Source organism: Lepisosteus platostomus, chromosome 3 (genome assembly GCF_059453375.1).
Source record: "Lepisosteus platostomus isolate fLepPlt1 chromosome 3, fLepPlt1.hap1, whole genome shotgun sequence".
In the NCBI taxonomy this organism is placed as follows: domain Eukaryota; kingdom Metazoa; phylum Chordata; class Actinopteri; order Semionotiformes; family Lepisosteidae; genus Lepisosteus; species Lepisosteus platostomus.
Window position 1 is genome coordinate 38,979,327 of NC_142613.1, and position 24,943 is coordinate 39,004,269.

At 33.0% G+C, this 24,943-nt stretch overlaps 1 protein-coding gene across 9 annotated transcripts in view; it reads right to left on the bottom strand.

Moving 5' to 3' along the window:
• Positions 1-245: 245 nt before the first annotated feature.
• Positions 246-24,943, bottom strand: part of LOC148674869 (1-phosphatidylinositol 4,5-bisphosphate phosphodiesterase beta-4) — a 154,020-nt gene continuing 129,322 nt past the window's right edge. For 7 of the 9 annotated variants that reach the window (XM_088625576.1, XM_088625581.1, XM_088625574.1 and 4 more), the window contains 15 exons: positions 24,050-24,152; positions 23,197-23,361; positions 20,866-21,070; positions 18,293-18,381; positions 17,335-17,485; positions 16,421-16,473; positions 15,107-15,172; positions 12,025-12,140; positions 11,392-11,467; positions 10,716-10,891; positions 7,871-7,972; positions 7,357-7,414; positions 5,568-5,654; positions 5,237-5,273; positions 246-3,492 (listed from right to left, as the gene is read on the bottom strand). In XM_088625576.1, the coding sequence (XP_088481702.1) occupies positions 3,413-3,492; positions 5,237-5,273; positions 5,568-5,654; positions 7,357-7,414; positions 7,871-7,972; positions 10,716-10,891; positions 11,392-11,467; positions 12,025-12,140; positions 15,107-15,172; positions 16,421-16,473; positions 17,335-17,485; positions 18,293-18,381; positions 20,866-21,070; positions 23,197-23,361; positions 24,050-24,152 (1,564 nt within the window). In that variant the 3' untranslated portion in view covers positions 246-3,412. The remainder of the gene's footprint in view (positions 3,493-5,236; positions 5,274-5,567; positions 5,655-7,356; positions 7,415-7,870; positions 7,973-10,715; positions 10,892-11,391; positions 11,468-12,024; positions 12,141-15,106; positions 15,173-16,420; positions 16,474-17,334; positions 17,486-18,292; positions 18,382-20,865; positions 21,071-23,196; positions 23,362-24,049; positions 24,153-24,943) is intronic. The other 2 variants (XM_088625582.1, XM_088625583.1) reach the window with 1 other exon arrangement.

The following is a 24,943-nucleotide window of genomic DNA, read 5'->3' on the forward strand; positions in this document are numbered from 1 at the left end:
ATATTCATAATACATTGTTGGACAACTCATTCTGAATTCTGAAGTATTATGAATGTCTTGTTTTAATTGAAGACAACTGAAGACAATTGAATACTTTTAACTACGTCTACCAGTGCACTAAGCATTGCGTACATTCCTAAAATATAGCATATTGACTGGTTTTTGGTTATTCATCTCTTTTTGATGGTTGAAGAAATATTATATAAAGCTTTCAATTAAACCAATCATAAACTATGTAGCCAAAGTCCCATTTTAAATCTGTTTATTTATTGATACATATACTATAAAACAGTATTAAAGTAGCAGGAGAACAATGATATTTCCCTTCCTAGAAATTGAACAAAATGCTGTATAAGTAAAAAAAAAAAGAACCAAAAACACGCAACTGACGTTCCTTTACCAAGTTATGGTTAAGATAGAAAAAAAACACAGTAAATGCAATTATATTTGCAAAGTAATCTAATTGTACAAGAAACCTACAAAGCAAATTCTACATGTAGTCACACAACAAAAAACATACAACCAGTGAAAAGATAATCTACAGCAATAACTGTTATATATTCTTATAATACCCATTTTATATATATATATTATAAATAACTTCTTATTTTGGCATTTATTACTCTGCTCTTAAATGAAATGACTTTCTAAGACATAATCAGCGACACACCTGAAAGCAATGAATTAAAAGCACTTTTACACCTAATACCCCAGAAGATATGTAGACGAAACTATGTTTATAATATCAGTAGATGGAGTGAAAGAGAAAATAAAATAACATCCACATGGCTGATACTTTGCTTTCCCAACAACAAACATATCCTTATTGTTCAAGGATTAACACAACCACAGAGCCCTTAGGTTATTGATATGCCGTAAAACACATTTGGTCTAAAATGTTAGACTACGTACATATTTACAGTAGATTTTCACTATATAATTTAGCTTACTACAATAATAAAAAAGTAACATCAGAAAATTCTAGGAAGATGGTATATTTATGGTATACCTTATTAAAGAGCTTTTTTTTGGATATTGTGGTGTTGAACTTTGTACCCCATTTACAAATTCAAAAATCCAAACCATGGTCAACATACAGTAGTACCCATCAACAAACTTTATTAATACAGCTGCCTAAAATAAGAAAAAAAAACAAATCCCTGTAGTGGGTACATTAATTGCCATTTCCTTCATTGTAGTATAATAGTAACCACGTGTTTTTCAATATGACAATGGAGTCTAAAAATAAACTAGCATAATATGTAGTAACTCAGACATAGAAAAGTATAGAATGACATGTAGACGGGCCACAGTACTAATCTTTTTTGCCATGCCAGTAATGCATGTGTGTACCAGATGTGACATAAGTGTTTCAACAAAATACTGTATGTTTGCTGAAAAGTGTGTCAACTCAAATTAAGTCATCTCCCACATACAACATTTATTGCATTAATCTTTAGTATCCCATCCCCCATCCCAAACTGAATCTGCAGTGAGACAGCATGGTAATCATTGGCTTTCTGGTGTTATGTTGAACAGAAAGGCAGTTTAGTAGAAAATCAGCAATCTCTCGGCTATCCAAAATAAGTATTTATTTCAAGTCAAACTGCACTCAAGAATTACAATTTTCATTATTTTGATATGGCTTTCACCACAATACCAGTGTTAATTACCTGATCAATGTACAGCTTTAACAGGTTAACATGCAATACAACGATGTATAATTTTTGAATGCAGCACATATATGCACTCTTCTGAAGAAAACAACCTACTAAATAAATGAGCAGTTGATGCATCAAACTGATTTTATACCTCACCCAATAACAGAATGATAAAAAATTAACTGGATAATTAAATGTGTTATGTGCATTTGTTTACTACACATTCAGGAGTTTACTTTTTGGGTATAGTAATATTAAAGAATCTGATGTCCATTGTTAAGACAATTCACATAGTTTTTCTGTTAAAAAAAGCTTTATTTAAACATATTTAGAATAAACACTGTAGGAAAACTCTGTTAAACTTTAAACCTCTACTTTATTTTGGCTCTACAGTCCAGTGTCTTGTTTATAAAATCGGTAATAGCTGTCCTGTGTCTACTAGAGAATTTAAATTGGAAGTTTGTTATAAGCCTGTCTAGTCCCATCTATTCAGGTATTTTCCCAGATTTTTTATAAAATTCTTAAAAAGACAGAAAAATGATTTCTTAATGGACAATAGACATCACTGCTGATAAAAGATCAAGTTTCTTGTGTATACATGCATTTGAAGTATAGAATATTTTCTGTAAAATTTAACATTAAGCATTGAAGTACATGGCACTTACGTAATACAGCAAAATGTAAGTAAAAATGAGTTACCCTTTTCATGTTCTTTAACCTTACTCCCTACCACCATAATATACTGTGTTTTAATCTATAACAAAGTTGCTAGGTCTGTTTCCAAGCTAACAAACTGAGTGGATCTCCACATTTACCTATTCAGATCTCAGTGCCTTCATGTTGTATTCAGGTATAGGAATTCAGTGGTATTTTCTTGTCAACACACATATACAGTACGTATGAAAAAGGATAGCATGGTATTGCAAATCATAATCAAACTGCAATTCTGGTAAGGTAACCCAGCTCCTACAATGGCTCCAAAAACAGCTACATTGTATAAATTTTTTATATCAATTACTTAGTTTAGGTTTATAAATATAACATATTTTCCCATTACTCTACCATAAAATATTCTAGCATTTCACATTCTTATGAAAACCCGCAATCCAAGTACATTGCTACGTCTGATTATCAGAAAATGAAGGATAGATGTTTTTCACAGCCTAAGATTTTTAAAGTGCTCATGACATAATACTTAACTCTAGAGTATCACATCATCCAGATATTGTTGACAGATTTAACATACAATTGTAACCAAAAGCCTCACAATCTGTGTTGCAGCATAACATTCTTTTGATGTACCCGATGACTCATTAAATTAAAACTATTAACAATAATAAAACTCTAAAACAATTATTTTGAAAATATTACAGCTATTCTTAAGTATATGTACTTAAAACAATGGTTTATTAACGTTAAAAGGGGAAACAGTTAAACATTTCCAACAGAAATTTAAAGACTATTTGGCTATTGAAAAATGCTAAAAAATAAATGATTAAAATAGTATTCTCAAAGTGCTTTGTCAAAGTAATTCTGTTACCTCCTTGAATTTGCTTTCTTCTTGTTTTTTTTTGTATGTAGCAGCAGACCACATGGGCTTGTTTCATACTCGAAGAGCTTAAGTATTATGTCAAGGGATTGTGTCACTGTAACAAATAGCTCCGAACCTCATCAGCCAGAGAACAGAAAGTGAGAAGAAGGGATTTTGCAGCATTCCTCTGTGTGCGGCACACTTCTCTGTCTCAGTTGGTCTAGGGGTACTTCACACCACTGTTGCTGGCCTGCGGTCCATCTCCGCTTCCAGCTTCACCATCTGCTGCATCTCCTTTGCCTGAAAATCATAAATCAAAAACTTACACCCCAGTCTAAAACCTCATCTCACTGCAACAACGGGGAAAACTCTCATGACATAAAAACAAAAAAAAACCCACCATGTAATACTGTTATTTAACACAATAATCTTTCACATACTGTATTATATCCCGCTCCTACAGTAGAAATGTATTATCTTGACAACTGGAAAGAGAATACATCCCTTGTCGCATAATTACTTCATGTATACCACCCACACTGACCCGGGTGCTCTTGCAAATGAGACCGGAAATTAGAAAGAAATGCAAAATCCTAAATGAATGTCTAACAGTGCCTTATGAAATCTCATAAGTTGTTTTTTACAGTGTTTATCATATGAAGCTACTCATATTTGTGGATTGGTGTTTACAACAGACTACAAGGCTAGTTTCCTGGAACACTGGAGTAAATGAGTATTCTGGTTTGAAATAAGATGCAAAACAGGTTTAAATTTTCTTCCCAGGTTTTCAGTATGCGAGTTTGCAATTTGACTGTGCATATCCTTCCAATGACATTTAACCATTCCTAACTTTTTAGTATAAACAATAAAATGACATTCTGCAATGTACAGTGCATATTTTATACATGTATTTCTAAAATATAAAAAAAAGGTTTCTTAACAGAAGAGTTTGAGAAATAGTTTTTTAAACTTACAACGTTATGTAGTTTAAGACTCCAAATTTAATATAATTGACAGCAACTAAGAGACTGGAGTAAAAAGTATTAATCCCTGTGACAGAATGTACTGCCGAGCAGGGGTAGAGAGGGAATATATTTTGGTCCATGGGTTTTGAGAAGTCAGGAACGCTGACTAGCTTGCTTCCTGTGTGATGAGGTTCAGTTGTGGGTAATTAACTTGCCTCTCAAGGTATAAGAGGGCGTGGTGAGCACAGCCTTTTGTTAGGAGGAACTGAATCAGTGATGTTTAGGTTGCTAAGGGAAAATTACAAAACACAGAAATATTTGAGAGTTGAAAGCAAAGGTGCCAGTTGTACTTTTATTACCTTAGTAGAAGCTTAAAGTTTATCCAATGCTGGAAGTATAAATAGTAACAACAAGTAGGAAGAAACATTTGTCAAACTAATTTTCCTATAATACTGTATGCAGGAAGACACAACCAGAAGATCCTGGCCAGTGGTGATATGGCACCTCTAACTGTCAAGCTTTGTACAACAAAATAAAGTAGGCTTTGAAAAGAAATTACACTGTACTTCATTCTATTAGCATCAGATGGATTCTGCAATTCCAGATTTTGGAAAACGCCAGTAGTTTTCCCCTTTTTAGATCCAAATTTGGAAAGACCAGCTATGAAAATCACATCTTTAAAAATGGGGAAGTAAAGTGAAAGACGCATTCTCTGGGCTTCTGTTTGTTTTGTGAACCATGATGAAAACAGTTGGAGCCTCAGCTGAGGACATAATGTATAATGACTGCATCAGTTTATACAGTAGCTTTTACCCTCTTCCACTGAGAACCAACAGTTACCGATGTGAAGGAGAGAACTTTGGGTTTAACCGAACATAACACTAAACTTTCATAGAAAGTGCAGGCTTTAAAGAGCTACTTTAACAACCCAGATGCTGTAGCATTGTTCATCATCATCAATTCATGTACACATAAAACGTATAAGCTCTTTTACTTAGCTGTGAGAAAATAAAATGAAAGGTAAAGTAAAAAAGATCAGTCTGAGTCATGAGTATATGATGAGGATTGGCAAGGCCTACCTTGACACTGAGACACTGCATGATGTGATTTCAAAAGCTGTACAAAAACAAATTAAAGCAACTGCTATTAAAAATGAACATTTCAACATTTGTATAAAAATATGTAACAATGAGCAATGAAAATCAATGGAAAAAAAAGTGAAAATGATTTTTGAAAATCAAACTGATTTTCTGTGTGTTGATGATTTCTTCGTTTAATAGACTGAGATAAAGAGATGCTTCTTTTGAAAGATGTTAAAGTGTTCAGATATACATATATATTATTTTGCTGCAGTTCCTCTCCTGAAGGATATAAAATGTTTAAGGAGATATAAGGAATAAAGTTCTCTACCTGCTCATTTAGTTTTTCTAGATTCTCCAGCTGTTCATGCTGAGCTTTCTCTAGTTGATCCATTTCCTTGGATTGTTTCATGGCAAGCTGTGTGAAATAAGATGAAATACCTCTTTTATGATCAATAAACATCATTTAAAAGATATTAGGCTGAGACAATATTGAGTGACTCAACCATAAAATCACTGTAGTAGAGATAGAAAGACATTCATATGGAGGGACAACTGATCAAAGAAAAAGTATAATGTTTTCAGGTAACATTCTTTCGAAAGCAGTGTTAGAAGTTACTAACTTGTAGTCTGATCATAACAAATCTCAGAAGCAAGAAAGGTTAGGCCTGGTTAGTAGTGTGATAGAAGACCTTTATATGGTCTTTGGTGGTCTTTGGTGGTCCTTGGTGGACCAGTAGACGGTAGTCATCCCTTTGGACAGGGAGATATGGTGCTGTAGGTATATATAATGAGACATTACATGAATTTCCTGACTCCTTGGAGCTGGTCATAAGAGTAGGGGTGTTATTTATGATGCATTCTATAGACCTCAGTTTTACCTTGGACAATCTATCTTACACAAACTTCCCCTTTAACATGTCTGGTGATGTAATTTCTCATTGATGAAGCAGGTCCCTTCCTATATGTGAACACCTTTGGGATTCTTTAGAATGAAAAGCAAATGCAAGAAGTTAGTTTAAACCAGATTTTCCACAAACTTGCCTTCAAGTATTTGCAAAGTCCCTGCTGCAACATATAGTACAGTATTTACTCATGTTCTCATTTCATTTTCATGTACAAAGTCCAGCCACAATGATATACTGTACACTAAGAACATTCTGAAAAATAAGAACTATTTCTTTTGCTCCAGCCACTATTTTCCATGACCTTAAGTACAGTACATACATCACTTTTCTGTGTGACCATCTATGTAGAAAAGGAGATCAAACTTCTGTGTCTTCTCCAGTTGTGCTTTGAGTTTTGTTACAGCTCAATTATTTTGGCCAAATAAGTTCACTTTTAGATGAAACAGATCTTTACATTTTAAATTTAGATTTGTCATAGTAAAGGGGTTGAAAACTAATGTGATAAAATATTATAGTTTAGTTTAAATTTGCTGACATTTAATTATTTCACCAATAAAAGTGTTCAGTTTAAACAATTCACTTAAAAATGTTTATTGTTTGTGTTTATTTTGAAAATGTGACTATTTCAAAGGCACTGTATAAACAGTAGATTATATACACTATGCATGTGCATTAAACAACACTTGTTCTACAAATATACTTTTGATATTGACTTATATAATGAACAGTCAATAAACAATACCAACTTTATATGACTGTTCCTATGGCTACATATTCCAGAATTCAAAATTTATAGAATATCCTGACATTACTTGAGATTTAAGCTGAAAGCTGAAAAAAACAATATCCCATGTCTGTCTCGTGTGCTCTCCAATGCTAAAATGGTTTGTGAAATCTTCTGGTTTGCTCAATAATAGAAGCATATCTTTCTATTTTTTTTTAGAATTTGACAGTATGTAGTCGGAGAAAAGACTTTTTAGAGAAGTTTATTTGGGACATTTTACACAAACACGTTCACCAAGAATGTCAGTTCTACTTTGCTAGAGAGTTAATTATTCTTAATTAATTCATCTACATACCGTTTAGACGTTTCTACCGTTTAGAAACAGGGTAATAAATAGTTTCTTGCATTTTGTGGAAAATGTATATGTCAGTATTTTATTTTTTTCTGTGTGAAGAAGTACTTTGAAAAACAAACAAAAAAATACACACCCTTTTCCTTTCTTCGAGAAACTTTTTCGTGTTACTGCTGTTCAATTCCCTGACTCTCCTTCAAGCAAGGGAAATAAAAGTTATGTAATTCTCACACAGTGTAACAACATAAAGCAATGTTCCAACCGAAAAAATGATTTCCTCCAAACTTTTCCGTGTTTGTTACTGAATAGATGAGAAGAGATAAAAATAGATGTTTGTTAGTTGACTATGGTAATGGAGAAAAAAAGATAGTGAAAGCATTAGGAATCTCTAACCTACCTAACAAAGAAAACTGTGACTAATTGCTTTAATTATTGATTAAATTCTTCAACTTGGCTAACAAACAACTTCCAAAGGAGGACACAAAAATAAATGTTCTTACTTGCAATAAATATGCTTTCAAATTCTGACAACAAAATCCATTTATGATGATTTACAATAGTTCAAACGTCAATATGCCTTCTAAAGGCCTCAACTATTCAAGTAAACAGTTTTTCTGACTTCCTGTCAAATAAAGTATGTTTCAACTTACCTCTCCCGCTCAGCTTTGTTTTTTATGGATTTGTCTTGGCTGATGGCTTTGCTGTTTTCCATGGATGTCTTAGCTTGGTTAGCACGCATGTCTTTGCTCTGTCTTTAAAATAACAGCAATGAATTAAAATAATCCAGATACAACTTCAGCAAACATAATCAGTTCAAAGATTTGACAGGGTTTCTTAATTCAAATAATTATTTATTATTTAAAAAAAACCCTGAACATCCATGTAATATTAGGATGTAGAACATATGCTCTGTATGCTTTGGTAATTGCAGTACATATGAGAGCATAATAATTACGATCTTAGTATTGGAATCAATATTGGAGAACACAGACACTCAATGTGATTTCCATAATAAAGAAAATAGGATTTTTTAAAATAATATATTGGTAATCTGAACACGTGTATAAGTAGAACTAATATATTTTGTTTATATCATGACAATTCAAACTAGGCTACTCAAATGATTTGTTTATATATACAATGTACTGAATATACTGTGTATAATAAATAATATTAATTAATTCAGAGCATTGTATTTAGTTTTAAATATATAATATTCATGCATCATTTTAAGTTAACAGAATAGCTACAAATTGTGTAATAATCAGATACTGAACAAGCCAAATTATCAAAAACAAATCAACAGAATCTTGGTAGGTAGGCGTTTTATTTTTTAATTCAATTAATTCATTTTTAAAGCTTTAGTTGTACTGAAACAGAAATCCGTACAATAATAGACTAAATCCAGACTGACGATACCAATTAACTAACATGGAAATGTGGATTTCATCATAAAAGAAATGAAAGACCATGAGATAATGAAACTGGAAATAAAACCTTTCAGAAAACCAAAGCCAAGCAGAAATGTCATTCAGCAGCATGCAAATGATCTTTGTTGTACTTATGTTCAAAAGCCTGTCTGCATTTTGTGTTCAGTTTTCAAGTGGTATTAATTAACTGTGCATAGCAAAATAAAAAGTACTGATCCATTGTCAAAAATCCCTATAGAATTCAGTATTATTACTAAGTATAGCATGCTGATTACTGTATCACCACAGCCTGAATTATGCTAGTTCTGCTCAATAAGTATTTATATAAACCTACAATAGTGATAAGTTCCAAGATACAGATATTCTATTTCAAACAGTTTATTAAAACTAAGTGAATATATACATATCATGCTACTGCTCAATAACTGACAAAGATATAGAAAAATCCAACAAACGTCCCTTAAACATACAGTTTACTGAATAAATTTGTTTTAACTTGGAGAGAGAATTTATAATAATGATCATGTTCAGTAAAATCAAAATGCTCAATATATAAGAAATGTTATAAGAGAATGTTATAGAAATGTTATATGTCAGGGGGTCATTAGGCCGCTCTAGCCAGTTTGGTATTTAGAATGGTACTGATCCAAAAGAGTGCATAAAAATACCCCTTATGAAAAATATAATAACTGGAACTGATTTGATTACAGATTTAGGCTTTTTTTTGCACTCGTTCCTGCAAAAATACCTTGGTACAGAGGTTTTCAGTTCTGGTCCCGGGTAGCCCGGTGTATTCTGGTGTTTGTTCTAGTTGAGTTCTTAACTACAGGCTCATTTATTTAACTTTTCTATTTTTTTAATTTGTAAAATATGAGTCTTGTAGTAGACTTCATAATGTTATTGTATGATGTAGTTGTTGGGGAAAAATGCACTTTAACTTGTGAAGTAAAGAGCCAGCAAGCAGGTTGGTTATTGGCACCAACTAGAACTGGTGAGGGAGGGCTCAAACCATCAGCTTTGGAAGACCTAAAGCTAGCTCACATTTCATCATGCTCATGTTTATTCAATCCATCATCAGTGATTTAAGTTTAAATCTTGTTACCACCTGCCAATTCTGTCTGCTAGAGACTTCCGTGCTGTTTTGGCTTAAATGCAACACGAGGAAATCTGTTCTGAGCTTACAGTAAAAATACAATATGGAAAAATCTACTCTGTCATGTTGCAGAAGCCAGTACCCTACACGTCTTTCAAGAAACACCTGGATGAGTTCCTTGGATCAATTAACTACTACCAAAACAGAGAAGTCGAATGATTTCCTCTATGTTTTGTAACCTTTCTTATGTTCTTATGCAAAATGTCAACAAAAATGTACAGGCTTGATTTGGACATTCATAGCCTCCTTAAAATACTGCCAGATATTTAGCTTTACTATTTGCTTATATATATTACTACTTATTCATAATATTCTTCTCAGGATTAATAGCTTTTGTTGTGCTTTTAATGCATCTCAGTATATTTGTAAGATCTCGAGTTATCTGTCAGAATGCAGGAAATAAAAGAAAAAAAATGTATTCTCTCTCTGGTGTCATACTGCTATGTAATGTTAATCATTTATGTGTTAAATGAAGATCAGAAAATTCCATTCCGTTGTATAGTTTTCTTTTCTAAACTATACTGGATTCAATAAAAAAATATGACATATAAGCATCTATTATTGGTTAATCACCCCTAGCTATGGGAATTGCTCAGTGTACCGTACATGTAAAATATATCACCATCACCAACATCACCAACAAGGGAAAGCAGAGACACTGTTTTCACATACAGTATAGTAGTGAATGTTTTAATTATAATGGTTTAAAAATGTCAGCAATTCTTTATAAAAAAAATAGTGGCTTGTACATTCTGAAACATTTTAGTGTAAGATTTGTTAAATTCTGGAGGCTTAAAACGGGAATTTGCCCACTTACACATTGAAAGCTCATCCAAACTCAAAACCAAAAGTTCATTTACAAAAAGGGAAACCAGTAAAAAAACTGTACCTTAAATGTACACTTGCTCTCACCTGTCATGGATGAGCTTAAGTTGTTGGGTTTGCTGTTCTTGTACTGAAATCAACAGTTTCTTGAGATGTTCACATTGCTGGAGTACATGCTGATCTCTCAGTTCCTGCTCTTCTGAACTGAGTGAGTTGATCATCTCTGACCATTCCTTGGTGTGCTGGGCAACAATCTCCTTCACCTACCAGAGAAAAACCGGTGTAGTAAAACATCTCGCAGCCAGGTGGCAGAGCTGAATAAAAAGAAGCAGTCACTAAGAAAATAGTCAAATAAATAGATAATCTAAAATGGTCACCTGGATGGTAAACTACAGTTATTGTTATTCATTAGTTTGGTTGATGGTTTAAAAAAGCAACTAGTGCCAAAAAAAAACAATCAAAAGATATTTATACACCGTTTTACAGCTGTTTTACTTAAGACATATAAATAAACTTTCCTTGCTTAAGGTACAAAAGCATTTCTGTTCTTGTAATTTGAATGCATAACCTTCCATATCTAACGGAAAGCCTTAAGTACCTTACTCCCATAGGCTTTGTACAGGAAAAAAAAAAACTTTACATAACAGGCTTTAAAGGAAGACAGCTCCACCATTTCTTCAATAAATGAAGCTGAGGGATTAACAAAAAGATAGCATGACCAAGACAAACATAGATTAACTATTTTTAATAACTGAATATTTACCTTTAGTTTGTGGTCTGATGTTAGTGTCTGGATTTTAATTTCTGTTTCCTTCTTCAGTTCAAGGCAGTTGTTTTCTCTACAATTGATTTAAAAAAAAGTATTTTCAGAAAGTGCCTTTTCTTTGACTTACGTTTTAAGATTAGGGGTTGCTCTGTTTTCTTGAAAATTCCACAAGAGGAGTTTTTGTGTTTCATATTTACATATAAGTATAAATATGAAATACGGGCGGAGCGGTGGCTCTGTGGCTAAGGATCTGCCCCTGTGACTGGAAGGTTGCTGGTTCAAATCCCACGGCCGGCAGAGGAATCCTACTCCGCTGGGCCCCTGAGCAAGGCCCTTAACCCCAACTGCTCCAGGGGCGCCGTACAATGGCTGACCCTGTGCTCTGACCCCAAGCTTCTCTCCCTGTCTGTGTCTCCATGGAGAAAAGCAGGGGTATGCGAAAAGACGATGTCCTAATGCAAGAAATTGTATAGGGCTAATAAAGGAACATATAAAACAATTATTCAACAAAATGATTACGGTTCAGGAATTACTGCTTAGTCCAATTGGTATGACTTTATATGAATATACAGTATGTTCAGATTCAGGAATGCTGTTTTTCCACACAAAAAACAGAATAAAAAAAAATACCCTTTTTTCTTAATCGCTTTTTCCAAAAGTTTCTCATAGGTCAGTTTTTCTTTGTCATGCTGAGCCACAATCTTGTCCACTTGGGTGCAATGTGACTTCTGCATAGCACTGTGGTCCTGGAAGAAAATTACAATCTGTTGCACCTGTCTGCTATTCCAATGGTACAGTTTTGGCAGTCAGTTCATTCTTACAATCAGTATTTACTAAGCTACCAAACTAGAAAGATGAGTTGAATGTCCTCTTCTTGTTTGCAGACCTTTCATTTGTTCATATGTTTTCCTGTTATATTCTCCACCCACATTAAAATCCCATGAACGATCTTGTTTCACATCATTGTTTCACTCTCTCATAACCCCAATTTTATTTTTCTAAAACATAAATGCATAAAGTGGTAAGTTGATGCTTAGACTACAATTACATTCCTGAAAGAGTTTACTTGTTCAGGAGCACTGACAGACACTGAGATTCAAAGCACACAAGCACCTCACAGATAAACAGGTTTCAACTACTGCACTTCCAGCATAATTCCATAACACCTCACTGGTGATTTTACAGCTTACTTACCTTCCAGTAATCAAGTACCTTTACTACAATACCAAAAGCAATAAAGCACACATAAAAAGCAGTAGTACACAAATTTAATCTTGTACCAATTGCAGCACATAACCACTGTGAAGTTTCTTATCTCGGTATAAATATATAGTACTGTAACTGGTTCTCAATTAGGGAACCCTGATATCAAATAATGCTCTTTCTGTTAATTTGACATATTAGAATATAGAGCTGGCAGATCAGACATCTGTCCTCTATTCAGTTTATCAGATTTAATCTTATCAATTGTGCCTTAATTATGCCCAATTTATCCTTTATTTGCTTAATTATAACCTAAAAAAGGCATACTACATAAACGTTATGAACATGTTCAAGTTTTGGGCGTGCACATTAAATTCTAATTTTTTAACTGAACAAAAAAAGAAACACCAAGAAAAGAATGCTTTTGTTCCTGTTCAAGGTTCATTTGTATTAATGTTATTGGTGATCCAGTTTTGTTTAGTACTGTATACTAAATGTTTAAATTATATATTTCAAACCAAGTACTCAGTGTGTATTTGTAATCATATGAAAATATTAAACTAAATAAAAGGGTAGTTTTACAGTCAAAAAAGAAGAATCTTTACTGAAGAAAATAATTTGATTAAAGAATAAAAATATTCTAAACACTAGATGGACATCATGCTAATTTAATTATATACAGTGCAGATCATAAGAATGTGGACAGTGACACAATTTTTGTTTGTTTTGGCTCTGTAATTGTAGCACAAATGCTACGTTCAAAGGCACAAACATAGCACTAACAAATGAGGTGGGTTTATTCGTTTGTGCTGTCTGGGGGGGGCAACGTCACAGAGCTCACACTTTTTCTTCTCTTTGTCTTTTTTTCACCTCCTTCTTCTCTTTGTGTTTATCTTAGTACATTTACTTAGTGTACAGAGTATCATAATCAAAATTCTAAGTAGGAACGATATCAGCTCATCCATAGATTACATATAAAAAGGACACAGAACACATAATTAAATAACGGAAACCAACAGATGATATAAGAGTACATGATCCTTGTAACTTAATATGTTATATGTAATATGTTCCTATTATTCCAAAAATTATACAGCTACAGTATGTGAGCACAATGTAATCTTTATATTACCCAAATAAATACATTGAATTCACTGGGGAAAAAGTTATCTCTAGCAGCAAATTTAACATAGTGATTTTACTATTTTAACTACCTTCCAAGATCAGTTAAACGTTCCTTCCTTTTCATTGCTATTAAACCAAAGTTCCACATCATAGACCGCTGACTGACCTGCACTAATACAATTCACATGTACCAAGTGCCACTTCATATTTAAAAACCAGAAACTGCATATTTATTGACTTGAAGCCTTTTTAATTTAGGTCTAAAATACAATCAAAACACATATAAAGTTATACTATCTTCACACTCATTGTGTGTTATTACTATTACTGAACACAGTAGTATTGCACATTAAGATTTAGAGTAATTTACTAATTACACAAATAGCTTTTGCATTAAATTCTCAAAAAGTAGACGATATTCAGCTTATATTGAAAAGAAGCCACAAACCATTTATGTAAACTGTTAGTTTTCACAGAGGAACACTAAAGGTTACATTTTATTAATATTAAAAATACTGAAGTTGTATCTGTTGACCCTAAACTAGCACTTGTCATTGCATGGCTGCCTCTGAAATCTAGTACTGACCATTCAATCACCTTACTCGTCTTAGACCTTTTTGTTTAGATTTTGTAAAAAATTTAACAAAATTCCTATAGGGTATGATATGTATATACTTAACAGTATTTTGGTACCAAATAAAACTGGAAACCTTAAATCAGAAAGCATTTTTTTTCTGAAAGCCTGCTTAAAGGTCACATATTTGTAGCTACAGTGTATATTATTTCATTTCAATTAACTCAATTGCCAAATGCATTCTGAAAACCTGTGCCACTTATGCACTTTTTAGATAACCCTTTTTTGCATTATTTCAAATAACCTTAAATGCAATTCAACTCATAACAGCTTTAAAATGTAAAGATGGAAATGTTTATTTCTGGGTACAACTGATCACAAGAAATAAAGCAACAAAACAAGGCATGTTTGCATGCAATCTGATATGCTAAACCAACTGAATAAAGGCAATCACTACAGCTCAATACAATTAACTGCTTTTTCTATGTGACTAAGCTCTCAGTTTCACTACTCTACAGCAATGTAAATCAGGCCGGTTCAGAAACATTATCTAGGCAATGATGTGTTATTATTGCATATTTGGTATTTCCTCAACTTGAGACACAAAAGGTCAGTGCAACTACCCTGTACAGCACTAAAAATTACTGCTGGATGATGATAAGTATGATGCAACTGAATGCTAATAGACAATATCTTGCAGAGGCAGCTCTTAGACGTTGAGATGAACCCACCTGCAATCGCTATGCCTGCTAATGGAATACTTTTTAAAATCCTTTATTAATAAGTGAATAAATACACTTTGTACCTTACCTTTGCATGTTTTTTCTTTAAGGCATTTAGCTCCTTCTGTTGTTTCTTGATCAGCTTAAGGTATGTCTGTTAAAAAAAGTTTTTTTTTTAAATCCCTGCAGTCCTCATTTTTTTTGTAGCATTTTTAAGTATTTTGTCAACTGTAAAACAAACTATAACATTAATTCTACTAGAAAAACTATGAAATGACTCTAAGGAATCCTATTGCAGCATGCATGCATGCTCATGCTTATTATCCTTGGTGAAAACAGACGTTTTATTTTGGTGCAGCAGTGATAAATTTAAATCAGGAAATGTATATATTATTTTCTTTTATCCTTCAAGTTTTGTTTTGTTTTCAAAACATGTTTATTTAAATGATATATAAATTCATACACATATGTGAACAAGAAAATCGAATTATGTGTAAGGTACACATACTGTTGAATATGGATGACAAGTGGTGTTCAGTGACCATTGATTAGATATATATTCAGGGGATATGAATCCCCAGACTTTTTTAAATTGACAGATGACATTTAAAAGGAAGTAAGAATTGTTAAGAGTCATGTCATGCCACCAGGTATTATGAAATACTGTATTATCAGTCTGTAGAGTTTTGGGATTCACAAACTCACACACCTGATTAAGGAAAATCTGACATCATACTTTCTAGGTAACCATCTAAAAGACCGCAGGAAACAGGGGACTAAATATACTCTACAAAAACTCACAATGTTTTTATTATGTCTATTCAATGTATGATTATAGTGAAATAAGTCATAAACCTTGCTCCATTTTGCGACCCTTCAGAGGCCAAATGAAAAGTGTACTGGCAAATCTTTAATATTTTTTAGACACACTGGAAATATCATATTTGCAGCTGGGAAAAAATGATACCAATACTTAGTCAAATAAAAATGATTAAAGAGAGGATCACATAATGGAAGAGATTTAAGGTTAAAAAATACAGAATAATAAACTAATGATTTTTATCTTTAACACTCTAATCATGTACATTTATTGCTTTTTGTGGCTCTAGCTGAAGATTACAGCAGCTGTTCAATGTTCACAGAACAAAGACGACAGACTGCTAAAATACTAGGATATGAGGAAAAGAGAACAGGAGGGGTTGAGAATAAAAGCTGTCATGTGTGACAGAGCTGTAGAAGATGGAAGATTGGTTTATAATATGTGAAATGTATATATTTAATGACCAAAATTTTACGGCACACATAACACTTCCCATTATCGTAGTGGACTGAAAGCAGCTCAGTCAGCAGTAAGAAGAGAACGTGGCTTGAATTAATCAATCATGATGAAAATAGAATTTACCTTCATCTGTTTCAAGTCATCAATATTAACCTGAGGCACAAGTGCAGCTGTGTCTGGAATTAAAGAAAATAAGTTTTTAACAAAGCAATCTAAAGGTTTATTCTTATGTTACATTCTTAAACCGTTTACACCTTCCTCACAACATTTTTAAATATTACTAAAAAATAAAATAAAAAATAAAAAACATTTAGACTTAACCTTTTTGCTCTAATGCAAATTTTACATCACACATACTATTTTCAAATACACATTTGTTTGGGTGGGAAAAATGTTATATATATATCTAAAAATTATATTTGACATCTATATTGTCTCTTGCTAAATTATAAGTTTCATATTATACATTTAAACTTTCATACTGACTTTCATAAATCTGAAAGCAAAAGTTGCCCATAAAAATATCCTGTCTTAGGCATCACTGTTATCTTTTAACTTTAAATAGCTGAGTATTTACCTCCTTGGATTTTTTCACATTTTATTTTGTTATTATATGGAATCATAATGTATTTAACTGGGATTTTTTCCATTGATCGACACACTCTTTGTCAAAGTGAAAACAAAATTTTACAACTCCTCCTAAATTAAACTAAATATAAAACAGAAAATGGTTGATTGAATATGTATTCATCCCCTTGGCTCAATATGTGGTAGAGTAATAATCTTATAATATTTTAGAATAGTTCAAAATGAATATACTGCATTAAGACAATGTAAAATTCTCTTCTTATGTCCCTAAATTAGATCAAGATTCTTTGCATAGTCCTTGGTTTGCACCAATACAGTTATGTCATTCGATTTATTGAGAAATAAAAATGTATTATGAAAACTATGATTCCATTACGGAAACATGAAACAAAAATCTTTTGTCTCAAAGCACAAATATAGATTCTTAATAGCATTTAAATTTTCCTAACCTTTCTTTGCTTCGTTGACATTGGTCTGACCGGCAGTTGAGTTTTGTCTCAACTCGGAACTGCTCTGAGGTGTCACACTGGCTTTGACTTGGTTAACCTTCCCTTTCTTATCATTCTTTGAGCTGTCATTTGGCACATCTGCAATGTCACTCTAAATGCAGAAAAAATGAAGGAAAATGGCAAATGAGGGGTTAAAAGTACTTCACTGTATTTACTTGAGGTTGCAATATGAGCTTTTAAAAAAATATTATTTATCCTGCAAATCAGATGTAAGCTTGAGTTCCTGAAATATTGCTAACACTAAAAAGCTTGAGAATACTGCATAAATGAACAACACTACTGCTTCCCAGCATGGCCAGAAGGATTTTGGTTCCTGATCATGATGTGAGACTACCATTTTAGATGTGGTATACAGTAGGTTACACTGACTCACCATAAACACTTATATTCAGGTGTTTTAGTTACTGGGAGAAGCTCTTAAGATAAAAGGTATTTTAAATTCTTTCAATACCATTTCTTGCCTTTGACCTAGTAGGGTTCAAATCCAGCTGATATGGTAATTTAAAGAAGAGTGAAATGGTTTTAGTGAACCATTTAAAAACAGAAGTTAACCCTTGGAGCACATCTGAACCTTATATCCCAGGAGGATGTCAGGGTCAGATCTGCTTGGCAAGTGGTTTGATGAGAGAACAGTCTCAAAAGCTGGTTGACAATACATCTGGCATTGACAAACAAGAGAAAAAGTGGGAAACACTACAAATTTCAGCTTGGACTACTCACTTACAAGGATATTTCTCAAGCAATCATAAAGGAAATTTTGAAGTGTATGAAATGTAAATCATTTTTTACATGGATAAGGCAGGTTAAAAAAATCCTGCATAACACAATTCTGCTGCTTTAATATATTTTAAATAGCACACATGATTTTACACCACAAAGATGAACAAATAGTACTTACTGTTTCAATACCCATTGCCCTCATTTGGTCAGCTCTTTTTTCCGTAATGGATAAAAACTTCTTTGGATCTGAAAGTGCATCTACAATAGCTGAAAGATATTCAAAAAACATGTCAAGCATGTAGGAATATCCTAGAAAAACAGCAGATGAAGTATTCAAGATGACTGGGGAAGGTTAGTCTAGTGACGGCATTCCCTGGAGGCCATAATCATGAAGAACAGTTTTCTTCATTTATGAAACGGTGAAATTGTTTTTATCCGTAGGTTGTCTGCAATGAAGCTATGAAACAGTGTCGCTTAATGGTGCATAAAGTCTTTCTATGAAGTTTTTAGGGCATTCTTTGTGATGAAAAAGTACTCTTCCTTTGATGAGCAATATTTTTTGAAGAAGTCTGATTCAATGTTCTAAACAAGATAACGGAAGAAACTGAACTGCAATTCATTCATGAAGACATGAATACATGACAACATTAAATTTTTATATGCAGCTGTAATGGATTAAAAGATAAATATGTGAGATTTTTTAAACTTCTGAAATGATTAGAATGTGGAAACTATGAAATTTAATATATTTGTCCAAAACTAACACATCTGTGACTTACATTTTCCAACTGATTTAATAATTTAAATATAAAATATTAAAAATATTATATATATAAATATATAAAATATTTAAATAAATGTTTAAAAACCACACAAAGTCTAGCAATGATCAAAATGTTCTGTTGTATTCTGCTTTCCTTACATTGATGGTACTGTATATCTGAATCACAAAAAAAAGCTAAGATCATCAAATTTGTGCCACATGAATCTTTTTTTTTTTATCTCACTCAATCCACACACTTTTGAGACTCGTCCACAGTGTATAAAGTTTGATCATGAACAAAAGTTTCCATTATTTGGAAGAAATGTCAAACAGATGAATCATGCATTTGAATCACAGAAATATCTGCAGGTCTCCCAGTCATCTTCAGGTTAGAACAAGCTACAGTATTTCATAACGCACTTGTGGATGTTCAAGGAAATTAAATGATTTTATCTGTCTTCTATCAAGCAAATAAACTCAGCAAAAGAAGATTAGTGTAAAGTTGAAAAGAGACTACAGACTATACTATTTAACAATGTGAAAAACAGAATTGCTTGACAGGTGATACCTTAATATCTAATTGCTATCAATAATAGCAACATCTAGCTTTAATAGAACTAACTGGATAGTATTATTAGTTCCCAATAAAGGAAACACCTAGTATGAAAACGTCTGAACCAATTAGATGCACTATTTTTTTTCTTAAGAGCATCTGGACAATGCCTAACTAAATACTTTACTTAACCCATCATTCATTTTATGCAGTAAATGTCTTATCTTACAGACAAAACAATTTGTCACACATAAAACCTTAACATTGTAAACAATTCTTTAGTTTCTTTTTCCCAGCTGCAATATTTACTTTTTTTTTCCTTTCTGCCCTTCAGACTGAATCAATGTTCAGATATATTGCCATCTGGACAATTGTGCAAATGTACAAGTATTTGTGCTACCTCATGCACAGTTGTCCAGATGGTACATGTATGTCCTAATTTTAGAACTTAATTTCATTAAAAAAGTAATGAGCCAGTATAGTTATGCCATTATAAGAAAGGTGCAATACAATATTTACTGAATATTTCTTCATTCATCCATTTTCTAACATCTTTACTAACACCAGATCCATTTATGCAAACGTGTATAACATAAAACATTATTTTTGTAAACATTTTTTAAGATACATTTTCATATTTTGATAAATGTTTACAAGGTTACTTGCTTAACATTATACATATTATACATATTAACCATTCATACATATGATTACTTTCAACAATCGGATATCAACGAATTGACAGTTTTTGAACTGCTTCCAAGTACAAAGTGTTCTGCATTTTTGGTGCTTATTTTGCAAGGACATATGTCCTATTAGCAGTCACTGCATTTTCGTTATTCTCCAACTCACTGATACCAGTTTACTTGCCTGAATATGTATAGAATGTTCGGAAATAAGAATAGTTTCAAACCAGTGGAGGCCATCTAGGCCACTTTGTTGTTAGTAGCTCAGTGTAGTGTATTTACTGTATATTAGGACTAACCTTAATTCTACTAAGTACTGCTGTTGTGAGAACTGTTCTATAGACGAATCTCAATTTTACTGAAAAAAATGTTATCACGATCCCTCATTCAATGTCTGGTGAAAAAAAAAGCATGTCTTTATATTTATATGCAGTGGTAACATGGACTAAAATGCAAATTGAAAAGACTCTAGGAGTAGCGAGATTATGGTTGAGGGACTGATGAGGCAAACCAAACTTAGCAGCTAGGATGCTTCATGAAAAGCAGCACATCTTGATTTGTACTTGGCAGATTTACTGTTTTCAAACATGTACAGACTTGACCAAAGGAAACTTCAAAAAGGATGTCACATGAAAATAACCCTACTGGAAATACAGCACAATTTCTAACTATAATGAAGTAGTAAATAAGTTAGGAAATGTTTCGAAGCAATGTATATATTTTTTACATTTATATCAACTCCGGCCTACCTCCAAATCCATCTGGCACATACGTTTTTAACACAATGTTACAGAATATGGTTGGCAATGATAAAGGCTTGTTGCCTTCATTTCGTAGTGAGATGTGTCTGTAACCAGCCTGAAGGCCATCTAGTGGGAGAATCCTCTGACCAATCAGCTTGTTATTGTCATCGTACACTGCTATTCTCAGCACAGCGAGGTCAGGAAGAATCACCTGCACAGTGGAGACAAGAATTGTAAGTTAAACGATACTGTCCGCTTCAGAGGCTAGGCTACATTTCTCTACTAGATTCTCCGTTCTCCTGAGTGGGTTAACCAATACCACTAAAGGCTCTGGTTCACTTATAGGTTGAGTGCTATGGTGCAGTCACTGGTTTGAGGCTGTGTAATGTGTCTAACCTACCATGGCTGGGGTTACTCAAGAGGCACTACATAATTGCATGAAGGAGGTGAGGAATATGCCTCTCCTCTTATTGCCACTGAAGCTTATTTTATTGGAAGGTAGGTTAACAATAAATAAGGGACTGTTGTTTCATAACAGAGTCACATAATTAAGGTGATTCTCCCTAAAGGCATCCATTATTCTAACTGCTCTTTTTTATTTACACATTTTCTTTTGGCTCCTTGCAGGTGCTGAGGGAGGCGCCTCTCTTTCAATCAGCGTGAACCTGTAGTATGTTGCCTGTGACATATTTAATATACAATTAATTTAAAAAAATAAATATATTTAAGTAAAATTATTAAACTCTTATTTTTTAGAAATAACAATAAGCGCTAAGGCCCTTATCTAATTTATTTTAAAGTTGCTCTCCAGTGATTATAGTTCCTCATTGGTTTAGTGCATGCAGTGGTTTAAATACAGTATGTAAGAACTGAACAAATTTAATTCAAGGCTGCATTTGAATGCTCTCAGTGATGATTATTGAACAATTTATAGACTTACGTTTATGTTTAGATACATGTGATGTGCAGAAATTACAAGAATGAAATTATATTACAAAGAAGCACAGTTCCATGTCTGTCTTAATAGTCATTAACAATTTTTTTCAGAAATGTATAATCATAATGACAACAATGCCTCAAATCAAGCAAAGAGTAATACTTTCCCCTCAATTCAGTAGATCAGACCAATCCTCATTAAGATGGAGAAGAGACATAATTTAAATTGGTGGGCTTTAATGGCATTTACACGCCTGGCTTAAGAGAACAAATCTGTAAAGACGGGGCTGTTGGAACCTCATTGCTTTAAATGATAGGATGAGCCAGGGAGCTGCTGCAAGGGCAAAGATGTGGTGGAAGGAGGGTTACAAATATGAAACATGTAAGCGACTATTACAACCTCTATCATGGTGGAAGTCATTACCTGTGAAATTTGACTGTTTGAAGAGAGTGGCATTTGCACTGCTTTCAGCATTTGCATCAAAATACCTCTGTGAACAGACTTTTTCACACATGAAGTCAATTTTGTCCCTTCCCTAGACTGATAACAACTGAACTCTCAGAGGCTTGCATGCTATTTAAAGGGTTAGGCTATGAGCCTGGGATTGGAGAACTCGTCAAGGAAAAAACAAGAGCAATGATCACACTAAAGAGTAAGATGTCTATATTAATGTATTAATTTAAGATAGTAATATATTTCAGTATTATTTTCTTATTAATTAAATGTGTAAGTAAGGCTATTATCAACATAAAAAAGGTGAAGCAAATTTGTAAAAACAAGTGCATGAGCTAACTCTTGGCATGCCCCTTCTGAAAGGTTGCTGACCCCTGTTATATGATATACTGATATACAGTACTGATTGAATACCAATACCACCAAAACAGACACTAATTTTATTTGTTGTACAAAGAAAGAAATCTCTCTTTTATGTGGGAAAAAAAGATTAAGATGATGTGCTGCTAGGTTAAAAATTGCTGGTAGAACAAATTCTTAAACTTATTAAGAATAATGATGAAAAAAAGTTTATCAGACACTTTCACAAGATCTGTGTTTCCTTGGGATGAACACAATAATATTTTCCATTGCAAATACAGTAGGTTTACTGTAGTAGTTGCACTGGCAGACTTGCAATATTGTGTAAACAGTACAGAGTTATTAAATCTAATCTTATTATCTTATTTGAAATCAAAGTACTTTACACAAATAAAAACTATAACCTACAGTATGAGGCGCCTGAAATTGTCAGCTGCGTTTGTGCTAATTATTTGCTTCTTTTACAGACTTCAAAAGGTCTTTACCCACAAATGCAATGCTGCTATTTTGTTTGTGTTCCTATTCTATGTTCCTGTCATTGAATCCTGAACAGGGTCTTGAAATAAAGAAATTTAAAGGTAACTGACCTTTCTAAACACAAAGGGCTCCTCGTTGTAAACAGGATTCAGACCATTGTTCATTACCATTCTTGTCCGAAACTCTTTCCGAATGGTGTCTGTTGGTAGTCCATACATATCAACTTCAACATAGGTGCCAATCTTCTTGTCTGATAAAAACTGACCTGAAAAAACCTTTGAAACAACAGTATAAAAAACAAAAATGTGATTTTTGTTAGTACCACAAAGCCTTTATTCAGTACATACTGTAATAAAGCAGGGATAAAGTTAATGCCACCTTCCTTAAAATTGATTTAATATACAATTGTAGAATAAAATTACTCACTTAAATCTGTTTAATGAGGTCAGTTAGAGACATAAAAGAAGAATGTGGTGTCTAATTCTGGTCCTGAAGTTGTATTATACTTATATTCATATTTGAAATTTTAGTCTCTATTAATACACATACTACATGTTGTTAAAGTAAGAATCTCTTCTGAATTTCACCATTTGCTTTAATGCGTCTAGTAATTACAGTATACATGATAGACACATTAATGCGGGCACATGACACATTCATTTATTAAATTTGAGGCGCTGTATTTTCACATAGAATGATAATGGTTTAAACTGTGCTATCATGCTCAACCACATGATTTTTTAAAAGTGTAACTTTAATAACGTAAAACTACTTTGTAGTAAAAAAAATGTTAAATGTTGAATTCTAAAAAAATTGGTGTTTACATATGTTTATACAATTAATTAAATCATATGTCTTGAATGTCATGAATGATTAATTTAATTGACCGATTTCTTTGTATATAATTTTTTTAATGGCCACACTGAAGCCTCAATATGTAGCTGAATAGAAAGTGTGATTTACCTGAACACTACAGGTAGCTGCAATCACACCATCCACAGGGGTTTCTGAGAAAGGATCAAACATTCGGTCAGGGCGTCGCATGAAGTCCGGCTTTAGCAAGTACCTGGATTGAACAGGACAGATCCCTTCATGTTAAACTTCAACATTTTTTATTTACAGTATGCCATACTGGTTCTGTGAAGACAGCACAGGCCCCTTACAGAGCTGATAATAAACACTTTGTGTTTCTGTAGAGAACAGATAACCTTCTGTACATTTGGGGTAAATCAGCAAATGGAGAGAGAGATCTTCTATAATCCTGATACAAGACAATACCTCACAGCCTTAATCCTGGATGGTGTTCGTTTATTCAATTTATTGTGAAATATGAGATTCAAATCACATATATACAGTAAATGTAACTTTACTATTCCACAAACGATAAGCATAGCAGAAGCAAAGCTAATGATTTTTTAGAATAGTACATTACTACATGACTATTAAATACTATTAAATTTATAATGATGTCACCTCACCATGTGAGCTGCTGTAATGAAAATGGTGTTAAAGATTCAGAATGAGGCTTACTGACCTAAGAAGGACAGTATCCTACTTTGTAAAGAATATTACACATTATTTTTTGTACTACAATATAATGTGCAATTAAATTGTACTGTGGCAAAATTGCATTAAAAATACAGAATATCAAGACATAAATCATTTTCTTACTAGTTAAATCTTTGCCTGCGGCTTCAGTGAAACAGAGTTCCCATTGCTCAGATATCAATTTGTATTACATGTTTTTAAGATGAGCCCCTCTTTTGTATTTTCCCCATTTACTTTAATGTGTCTAGTAGTTATCTGAGGCCTCTGGCTTTAGTATATGACACATTAATTAATTAATTTTGAGGTGCT